This window comes from Polypterus senegalus, chromosome 7 (genome assembly GCF_016835505.1).
Source record: "Polypterus senegalus isolate Bchr_013 chromosome 7, ASM1683550v1, whole genome shotgun sequence".
In the NCBI taxonomy this organism is placed as follows: domain Eukaryota; kingdom Metazoa; phylum Chordata; class Cladistia; order Polypteriformes; family Polypteridae; genus Polypterus; species Polypterus senegalus.
The window spans coordinates 118,586,762-118,598,355 of record NC_053160.1 but is presented as its reverse complement, the minus strand read 5'-3'; the positions used below and the strand labels follow the sequence as shown (position 1 = coordinate 118,598,355).

The window sequence follows — 11,594 nt, the reverse complement described above, 5'->3', positions numbered from 1 at the left end:
AGGCAAGAACAGAAAAAAAATTCACAACATGGCAGAAGCTTTTTATCTTAATCAACGAAAGCCTCAATTCTAATTAATGTGACAAGTTTTTTTAACGAAGCACAAAATCTGCATTAAGTGATGTATCTTTAAAAATTACATGCCTCTGTAAATGCCCCATCATTTTTTTTTTTCGAAAAGAAAGACGGAGAGAGAGAGAGAGAGAGAGAGAGAGAGAGAGAGAGAGAGAGAGAGAGAGAGGGAAAGGTTAAGACGCAGCTTCCCAGAGCTATTTCCCAGCAGAGAGCCCTGAGCCATCCCCCTCCCGAGTGCTCCTCATGTTTCTATAGTAATTTCCAGCCAATGATCAGTAGGTGTCCACATCCCCGCTTCCTCACCTCAGCACCAATCAGCCACACACAGCGACAGGAGAGACGGACCGAGCAAACACTCGGTGTAGCTACACAATACACCCCGGACCAGCAGGAAACACCTCACCTCCTGCCGCACACCTTCTGCGCCGAGGTACCCTGTCTGCTTGCCGCTTTATTTAATCTTTCTTTCATCCCAATACTTTTTCTTGTTGTACTTTTTTTTTTTTCTAAATGAACCAATAAATCAAATTAAAACAGAGGTTTTCGCTGCTCTATATCTTTACAAATCTTGCGTTCTTTTCCCCCTCGCCTTGCAGTGATGTGCTGCTCTCTGTTCGCAGACTGCTAGCGTCTGGAATCCCTTTCGTCAGGAACCTGGTAGGTGATGCTCTTCCATTTTTTTTCTTACCCCCTCCCTCTCTCTCTCTCTCTCTCTCACACTCTCTCTCTCTCGCGTCTTCTCTCCCTCTCCCCCACCGTCCCATACCCCTCCCTCCTACTCACCCCCACCCCTCACATCCCCTCCCAATTACATCTGCATGCGTTCTTATGAGTCCCTTTTCATTTTTTTTTCTTTTTCCCCTTCATTATTTGATGTTTCTGGCTGAGACACGGCCGTCTCCCATTCGTGGCGATTCTGCACTTTCCTGTCGCTTCTTAATCTTTCAATGCACGACCTTTGATCTGAATGTCTCCAGCAGGCCAGACTGACAGTAATTAAATGATGGCATGTCAGTGCGCATCGGAACTGGGGATCCCAGTCAAATAACCACGATCATCACCACCCACCCTTTCTGGAAACTCTCAACTATTTTTGTTTCACTAAACTTTGTTTACAGGCTGAGCAATCAATAACTGTGACTTGATTGTCTTTGGATTTTCAATTGCCCAAAGGGTGAATCGATTAAGTAATAATGACTTGGACGATGGGTGGTATTTATTTATTTATTTATTTGGTATTGTCTGCTGACTTGGAATGGGGATGCTGGGGGTTGGAAAGGGGTGCACAACAGTAAATTTGGAAAAGAAATGCACAACTTAAGAATAAATTATGTATAATTACAGTAGTGGTTTTATAATGCTAGTGTAAAGTTTTGCTTTCTCTCTATACATAAATGACACCAAGACACATACGCATACATCCAAATAATAAGGAAAAATTACAACAAAATAATACTGTAAATACATTATTTAATTCCATAAACATTAGATGCTTTCTGCATAGATATAGAGAAACATCAAATAATAAAAAAATAATAAGAGTAATTTAAATTGCACTGGTTCAAGAGAGAACTAAAAAAAAACTTTTTGTGATAGTACCTTAGGACAGTCCTATGCATTTTTCTTAATTTTATAAAATACTTTAAATCACATTTATTCTTTTCTGTTAGAACTGAAGGAAGAGTGAACCAACTGAAAATAAAACATTTCATAATACAGTACATTCTGACTTATTCCCACATGCACATTGCATTTTCTTTGTCCTTTCTATAATAGCAAAACTGGGACAATAATGAGAAGACAATTATTCAGCCGCACAGGCATCAGAAAATGCTGCAGCTATGCATGATACACAAAGAGACGTTCTTAAATTCAAACTTTTTAATAATAAGGACCCCTCTCTCATTCTCACCTGCACTTTGCATTTGCACAAAAATAGTTTCCATGGCGTAGTGGACTGCTAATTAAAAACGAAAGGTTTTGCAGTCGACTTGTGAATCCCTTCTCAGTTCAATCAGGCTGTAGCCATGAGAAATTGTAGATTGAGTTAGTGTACAGTACTATGAATTTTTTTCCTGCTTAAGTGTTTGCTTTTTGCTACATTTTTTAATGTTTAATGTATTTTTTTTTCCATTTCAGTTTTGAGAATTAAGAGGCTCTTTTGTACCACTTGGTGTTTACACTGAAATCATTACTGTTTAATTTTCTGGCTTTCCTTTAGATTTAAATAATAATAATAAAATGAATGGAAGTGTCACACCTTATTAATGGGCTTTTATCTATAGAAATAAAATCTACACTGAGCCTCCCACGGGCACCTGGCACTATATATTTGAGGTCTTTGGCTTGGCTGGGTTAAAATTCACCAGTGTCTATCTGCCTGTCATTGAGGAAGTGTAATAGAGATGGGATGAATGGAAGCCAGGTGCTTTTAGAGGGCTGGATGGAGCTGCATTTACATTGAGTGGAAGCACTTATGGCATTAAGAGAGCACATAATTTGTGGCAACTATCATCCTTCGATGTTAAAAGGCACACGCCACAAATAATAGCATCCGATACATTTATTCTTTGATGCAGCTCTCTTGTTTCAAAAGTTAGATTACACCCCCACCTTAAAGTTTTGGAAATAAACTGAAACGGAATAAAAAAACAGAAGAATCCCTGCTTTGTAAATGGTAAAATACTAATAAAAATATAATGAATAATACTAAGAAAAATAAAACGCCTAGGTAGTGATATATGCTAAAAAAAAGGTCATTGAATAATTATTAGACCAGGATGCAGTCAAGTTGTATTTGTTTCTCCAAACCAGATTTAACTGGAATGAAGAAAGCACACTGTGTGTACAGCACTCGTCTGCTCTTATTGCTGTCTTACTTTTTTCTTCCTTGCTAATGTTCTTTTTCTGTTATAGTCCTAGGCTTGTATAGATTTCACATAATTTTCTAATATCCAGTGCTGAAGCACAAAAAAGACTTCTTTTGTGTGAAGGAAAAGAGCTTTTTTTTTGTTCCTTTTAGTTGAATCAGTAATTGTGTTTTGTGGTTTATTTTAGTATCACAGAGGACATATGATGGAGATGGTACGCAGTTGTTTGTAACCGGCCTCACACTATCAAAGGTGGAATTAAAAGATTGACATTGCATTTGCTTGCCACTCAGTCACAGAAATGTCTAATATAAACAATGCTCTTTGTGTCGAGAATGGACAAAGCGCAGAGCCTTCTTTATTACAAAAGGATAACCTCCAGGAAAGTGGATTGAACCCTGTTTTGGATTATAATGCTGAAATGGAAAGGTATAGATCTTTTGCAAACTTTTACAAAACCAATGGGGCATTTCCACAGACTGCAAAGATTGCTCGCATTACAACGCCAATTTTTCCCAGTGCTAGAATTGGCGTGTCCCCTTGGAACTGTGATAATGCTATGCTCTGGGGAAGGAAATCAGCAGCAATAAACTCTAATAGGACCAGCATGCAAAGAAATGATTCCCAGAGGCCGGGAAAGCCTGGCGTGCCGCCAGAGACGTTGCAAATGGCAAATAATAATTTCCTCACTACCTTATCCCCTGAACACTGCAGACCTTTAGCAGGAGAATGCATGAACAAGCTGAAATGCGGTGCTGCTGAAGCAGAGATAATGAATCTCCCAGAACGCGTTGGAACTTTTTCCGCTATTCCGGCTTTAGGGGGCATCTCATTACCTCCCGGGGTCATCGTCATGACAGCCCTTCACTCCCCCGCAGCCTCAGCAGCCGTTACAGACAGTGCGTTTCAAATTGCCAATCTGGCAGACTGCCCACAGAATAATTCTACGGGATCCAGCGGAAACCCTGCAAAGAAAAAAAGGAAGAGGTGTGGGGTCTGTGCACCCTGCAGGAGGCTAATCAACTGTGGGGTTTGCAGCAGTTGTCGGAATCGTAAAACTGGTCACCAGATCTGCAAATTTAGGAAATGTGAAGAATTGAAGAAAAAGCCTGGCACATCGCTGGAGGTGAGACAGTCTCTCTCTCTCTCTCTCTCTCTCTCTCTCTCTCGTTATTAACTCCACACTCTGAAGCATTAACCTTTTCACTTAGTCATGTTTAAGCCCTTGAAAATTGTTTCCATGCCCACCCATGCCTGAACATCCTTGGCTTCTCAAATCTGCCTACCCGCCTCGCCTAATTGGCGGTAATTAGGGGTGTTTGCACGGAGCACAAGCTAAGCTTGGCTCAGACACCCCTAATTGCTGCCAGTCAGGCTGGGGCTGGAACATGTCCGACCATCCCCAGGCTTGGCGGGATTCCAGGCTGAGCTGGGAAGCAGTTTTCAATGCACAGCTTTCTCTCTTTCTTCTGTTGGTCACATCAACCAATTATGTAAACTGACATCAGCTGAATCAATTTCCAGCCACAGACCCTCGCTGCCACAATAGTTACCTTGATTTTTTTGGCAGCTTTACTCAAATTGCATTGGTCTACAGTGAATAATTCTGATACAGTTTCAATCTATTTAAAGTAATCCTATAGGTGTGGATTTTTTGAAATGTTTGATTTTGAATAAGATTTTAATTTTAGCTCTGATTCTTTTCAGACAAAGTGCCTTCTTATTTGCATTTCAACCCAGCTCTTAGTTACTTCATCAATCTTAATTATTTGATTAATTGGATACTTGAATGGTCTCTGGTGGTCTCCAGGTTTTTTTTTAGGTAAGGGGAATTATAGCCAATGATTATTTTGAACCCTTTGGTGAAAAGGAGAACATAAGAATAGGGCATAATACTTGAATGTGTAACTTAGTAAAGATAATTACAGTTTGTGAGGCAGGGCACATTGTCCTTAGGATTCTGAGCTTAAAACCTTTGATATGTGTCAAAAGGCTTCCTTTATTAGCTCTGACCTCTACCTTGTATGTATGCATTCATCATGGTTTCTCAAAGGCAGAAGCACAATCAAATTAAGAGAAATGACTAGCATCCACCAAGCACAAGATAGAAAAATAAATTCCCTCAATAACTCTACATGGATTTCAATGCCATATAACACCAGTTGGGTTTACACTGAGTTCACTCTCAGCTTTAGCTCTGAGGTGATACAAAGGACAGCTTCTGTTATAGCCCCTCTGGGAATTTTGGTCAATAGATCAGCATCAGACTCCAGGGTCAAACATAGGATAGTCTAGCAGATTAAAACATTTCCCTGCCGTTTCTCCTGGGTACCTGGACATTACTGGTTTGCCTTCACCATGTCTGAGGTTTTTTGTCTGGTATATCGGAAAAATGAAGCAAAAATTTCTGGAAAGCCTCCTGACCTTATTTCTTTTGTATGAGATAAGGAAATTCTCTAGGTAAAATGATGTTCATCATGTGCTTAATTGTATGTGACCTCAAGCTGAATTTGGTGTTACAAACATGAAACCACCTATCTTTTTTATTTGCTTTTATAATTTATTTTTTGTGCCATTCAATCTGAGTTATAAATAACTCTGTTTTTGTTATGTAAATGTTGAAAGACATCTTACGTGGAATCAGATATGCTAAACTGTGAAAAAAGAACCTTTCCATTTTTAAATACACACTCATACACACACCTATAGCCTTAGGGACTAAAAAGCCTCTGGCAGGCAGGCATATTTGTCTGTCATAATTTTCACATGGGGATCACCCTAAGCTAATTATATTAGTGGGAGAAATGCAAATCAGAGTTTTAGTCATAACCCTGAAATCGGATAGCCAATTTAATTTAATATCTCTACGTTTAGTGTGGAAATCAAAACCTCAGAGGACTTTTAAGAGACACAATTAGGGGACGCTGTGGTGGTCTCTGCCTGCACAGCAAGCACTCTGAGTACCATGTGTGATGTATCCTTATATGTGGCCTCAGTCTTACAAACATTTGCTATGAAACATCTGTTAAAGTTTTGATGTCAACTAGTAATGTCCTGTATGAAACTGGATTAAAAGTGATATTGCAGGCAAAGTATTCACCATTTTATTCAGAGGGGAGCTGGAATATATAATGAGGCAATGTATTATAGCATTCACAAAGAGCTTTCATTTTAATCATGGGCTTGAGCAATGTGTCAGGAAAGGCTTTATGGAATAAATTGCCTTTGAAAGAGTGCAAGTTTGCTTGATGTACAGCATTTTTTGCTGCATTCATTGGTATTGGTTTTTTACGTCTTTTACTTCCAGGTTAATTTTTACACCACAGGATTGATATGGAAATGAATTACTTATGTAATTGTGTATACTAAATGTATTTCATTATATTACAACGTACAGTACTATGTATCACAATCGGGTGCAATCAAATTACAGCAAAAGAAATGTTTGAAGAAATTGTTTGTTCTAATCCCGCAAACCTTCTGAACACATTTCATCCACTTTTAGAGCCAGATTACTTAATTATTATTTTTTTTAATTATAACTTTTAAAGTTACATTTAGGGGATATTCACTGGGAATTGGGCGCGGGGATCTATTTATTGCAACATTACTATAACAATTAGTGTGGCTGCTTTTACAGCTACAGTAGATTCATTTATGTATGTACTTTGAAGCCGTTGATTTTAGGAAGGAAATAGCAGATGAGGCTGTAACAATATGCTATGTGCCAGGGATGTATTTTTCCTTGGCATGAAATGTGTAATGTGAAATGTGGAAGTACTTTTGACAAGTTGTTTTTTGGCTGGGCTTTGTAGACTTGGCAAATGGGCCTCTGTTAAGTAAATGCTATTGAAACTGTGATACACATACCACATACTATGTATTAACCATTTCATATATCGGTGAAGTGGAGCAACACAGCTTCAGCAATGCAACTGCGTAGTCCTTGTGTCACAACTCTGCCTGAATGCAAAAAATAAACAATCTGGAGGTACATCATAGACATACAGCTGAATAATTTGCATTGTTGACAGGGAGATCATTAAAAAAAGGTTTGTAAAACCTTGAGGATCCTAGCTCTAACATGGAAAGGGAAGCTATGGTGGAGGCCTTACTGAAGTCCCCAGGAGGGGATGTGTTTCATTCACCTGAGTCTACAAGTAAATATTGGAGTGTCTACCTTTAAATAACTGTGTCCTATTGAACATTAAAAAACCACTACAATGCTGAAAAAGATAAAACAAAGAAGAAAAATAATAAACTAACATCAATAAACTAAAGCACCCAAAAACAATGTTTTTAGAATATGGTGAGTACATTTTAAAAGAGAAGCAAAGAGTTTTTTAAGTGCAGGTGGAAAAAATGTCAGAACATTTTTTATATTTTCTATACAGCTCAAAACAGTTAACAGTTTTCTGACTATTTGGGGTTCATTTTATCTTAAATGAATGAGGACCATAATGTGACACATTAGTGTATAAGCACTTGCTTGCCCATAATCCATATGTGTGCAAAACAACAATTGCTGAGGCTTACATGAGACACGTGACTGTGGACAGACAAAAATGGGAAGAAATCAGTATACAGTATTTGAAAATGCAACAGTATTTGAAAATGCAATGTCATCCTATGAAGGTTGATTGCAAGTAGACCTTATGTTTTTGTGTTGGTGAGTGTGTTTCTGTATGCCCTGTAATTAACTGGTGTTTGATCCTAGTTGAGGTCCCGCTGGCATAGCTTTTGTTTGTTCAGATGGTTATTAAGTCCTTTTGAATGATAAAGTGATCAATGGATGCAAAATAAAGAAAACAATGAGAACAATGTTTATTTAAAGTAAGGCCAGGATGTATCTTTAGTTCATGATACCTGGTATTCTTTCAGAAGTATCTATTAGCTTTACGGGTGAAATTTTAACAAAATAAAAACATCTGTTCTTTTTGATTGGTCAGGAAAACAATTACTGTATATCCTGGTAGTAATGGCACCATACCTAGCTAAGATGTCACACATCACACTGGGAAAACTTACAAATGTCGATTATTGTAATAGCAGAAGTCAGATTTCTGGTAGTAAATCCCTTATAAATACACCGAGAACATGTAAACTTCCTCACTCAAGGAATCCCAGTCCAGACCAAAAGTGAAAACCAAATGCTGCTGGCAGCTTTAATTACCATAACATGTCACCTCAAAAAAGAAAAGATTTACCATAGTCTTTATTTATTGTTTTTTATCTCTGCTTTTATTTAATGCTGGTCTTCCATGAGAAAAGTCTTCTATCTGAAGAACAGTGAAAAATAAATGTTAACTTTTATATTCACAGTGAATCTTACCCTTACCATCTCTATGGCCTGTCCACTACTTGGGATCAAATGCAAGCTCACAATATCATATATTAGCTATTCTGCAGAGCAGATTCATTAACAATATGCTTGGCTGAGCAAAATATGAGTTAGAATCTCTTATCTGTGAAGATGTTCCATCCCTGCACTTTAACAGACTTGTTTGTTGAATACAGTTAGATCATTTACATATTTGGAAATTAATTTTGGAATTTATGACATACATTTTTATTTTACTGTTATTAGTAATACTTATACAAGCAAAAATGGATTTCTAAATTAACTATCAGATGTCACAAAAACACATTCCACATTTAAGGAAACATTAGATGGTTATATAGTTCACTTGTTTTAATGAAAAAGTAACTTACGGGTATCAACTGCCATTCTAAGCATGTAGATGAAAATGGCTTCAGGAGGTTTAATTGGCTCATTGTGCACTTTTAATTTTACTTTTGGCACACTGCAGGTATTTTTGTTACTGAATGTCATTCTTCAGATTCAATATATATGTCAAAGCTAACAGTGATATGAATAAAAGTAGAAATTTAACTTTAGTCATTATATCTAATTTTTGCATTACTTTTGTTTATGAAATACTAGCATTTAGTCATAAATATATATTTTGTACTCTCCTCTGCTTCCTTAAGTAAAGAAGGCTGCACTTTGTGCCTGAATGTGAGCATTCAAATCTTTGTCCAGTCTGCAGGCCTTTACCTGTTAGAAATCTGGGAATGAAAACACTATATATATGTAGTGCATTACACTCAAGTTTGATAGGCATGATCTGTTAAATGCATTTTGAAAGACCCAGCGGAATGGGCTGCTTAGAGAATGCTAGGTGAATACACACTCCATTATTATCATGTCATTAAATGTCATTTAATACAGGCTTCACATTCCAGATCATGTCACTGGCTGAGTGTGCTGCAGCTTGGTTGAACATTGTAAAGGTCCTTTTCTTAAAAGCAGTGTATTTTTTTCATTTTTCCGCCCTCTCAATACCTCAGTTTAGATAGTGCGTCCAAGTGAATTGTGGTCTTCAGATTTTCGAATCTCTTTTTCGTGTAGTTCTAACATGCTAATCATTCATCACAATCCTTTTATCAACAACCTCCCATCCCCCACCCGTTTTAAGCACCTGATACTCTACATAGCTGGAGCTGAATATGGAAATGACTGTCTTGTATAAACAAAACAGACAAAGAAAAAAAACATGGAAAAGACCGCAGCTCAAACACAAAAGAATGTTCAAGCTTATTGAAAATAAAATGCTGTGTTCATATTTCCACAAGTTGAATAGTTTAAGATCTACTATATATTCACTATATATTGTTATAAAATACTGGTCTGATTCTTTTTTTAGAACACAAAGTAAAGGGAAGAATTAATAAACAGTAAAACGAATAAGCTTATTTATTGATCACAATTATGGTAATCATCCAGATTTGGCACACACATCCATATGCACAAGGCAAGTAAAATATTTCTAGTTAAATGTTCTCCATTTTTGTCTCAGAAGTTTCTCCTTTCTATATTTGTGTTGCCATAAATATTAAAGACACCCAAACTTATTTGAACTTGAGAACTTTTCCCCAGATCTACTGAGACCACTTTATTCCATTTGCTTTATTTCTTTCAGAAATTTTTGGCTGAATTAGTGGATTCTATGCCCAATTAGATTATAGTTTTTTTATAATATATAAAGTATATTCAAGTTGAATACTCTCTGCTACAACACTGTTTATTTTATGGATCACATTATCAAAGAGAATGAAATGAATGAATGAAATTTTGTTCTACTATACATACTATAAAGCTCATTTTCCATTACAAAGTCATACGTACTAAATGGAATGTCCATGTACAATATGAGTATATGTACTTTCTTAATCAGGTTTTGATGTTCAATTCTTTATTAGGCAGCATAATTCTCTGTTTATACTTGACTTGACCATCTGCTCAGTCATGTCTGGCGTCAAGAGACATGTTGGACCAGATCCCTCCAAACTTTCCTGTCTTTTACTGCTTTTTTTCAGTCCTTTCAAATTCATTCCAAAGTCAGTTGTGATGGTCTCAATTGAGCGTGCTGTTTGCTGGCCTCTTCTCCTTGACCATGCATTACATTACTGCCTTTTCCAATGAACTAGATCACATTGCATTGCCGAAACAGGACAGTCTTTGTCTGGTAATCTTAGATTCCAGCAATGTTAAGGTATAATGCAGTCCAGAACATCTCTGTTTGTAACTCTCAGCATTCATGGTATGAGGAGCAGCTTTCTCTAGCACCATAATTTAAATGAATCAAGTTTTCTTCTGTCTGCTTTCTTCATCATCCTACTTTCACACCCTTAAGCTGTTGTGGGGAATACAATAGCTTGGACTATTCTGCATTTGGTTATAAGGCTGTTGTTTTTGGTTTTCCAGATCTTATTCAAGCTGATTATTGCACTGCAAGCTAATGTTATTCTTTTTTAAAGTTCAGAGCTGGATTCTCTCACAGTCAGTCATGGATACTAGAAAAATTAAATCTTTTACAAGTTAAATTTGTTTTCTTCGAATATTTATCATATCCTCTCCATTTCCAGCTATTGTCTAATTTTTGTTTTCTTGGTGCTGAGATTTAGTCTTGCCTTCTCACCCTTACCCTTAACTTTAAGAAACAGTTGTTTTATATCCATTTCATTTCTTGCGAGCAGACTTGCATCATTTGTGTATCTTTGGTTGTTAATGTTTCTGTCACCAGATTTCACTCCGATTTCTGACTCTTCTAGTTCAGTTCTTTTCAAAACTGCTCTGCATACTTACTAGATAGAAAACAGTCCTGCCAATCACCTTATCTGATTTCAAATCAGCCAGCATCTAAATATATTCTTCTGATAGATGTTTTTTCATTTATGTAGATCTTATTAGGTGTGCTGCAACACACGGTTCTTTTAAGGACTTCCAGAATTTATCATGTTCAGTACTTTGCTGTGGATGATAAAGCCTAAGTATACATCTTTCTGGAACACTCTTAACTTTTTCCATATCCAATGAACATTTAAAATATTGTCTTGAGTGCCGCTTCTTTTCTGGAAACCAGCTTGAATATCAGGCAACTCTGATTCTACAAAGTGCATTCTCATCTGTATGATTTTCAATATAATCTTGTTTGTATGATATTTCAGAGCTAATGTGTGGTAGTTTGAGCAATCTGAGTACCTTCATTCTTATTTTTTAGAATGAATACCGATATCTTTTACTCTTTTGACAATGTGCTGGTATTCCATTTAGAAGTTATATTTCCACCATCTTTACTTGATTTTT

General features: G+C 36.9%; 1 protein-coding gene across 2 annotated transcripts in view; it reads left to right on the top strand.

The window, feature by feature from the left end:
* Window positions 1–252: 252 nt before the first annotated feature.
* The window catches only part of cxxc4 (CXXC finger 4), a 166,003-nt gene continuing 154,661 nt past the window's right edge, over window positions 253–11,594 (top strand). Inside the window, exons 1-3 of one of the 2 annotated variants that reach the window (XM_039759187.1) lie at window positions 253–504; window positions 671–731; window positions 3,132–4,070. In XM_039759187.1, coding sequence (XP_039615121.1) covers window positions 3,246–4,070 — 825 coding nt within the window. In that variant the 5' untranslated portion in view covers window positions 253–504; window positions 671–731; window positions 3,132–3,245. The remainder of the gene's footprint in view (window positions 505–670; window positions 732–3,131; window positions 4,071–11,594) is intronic. The other variant, XM_039759188.1, reaches the window with a different exon arrangement.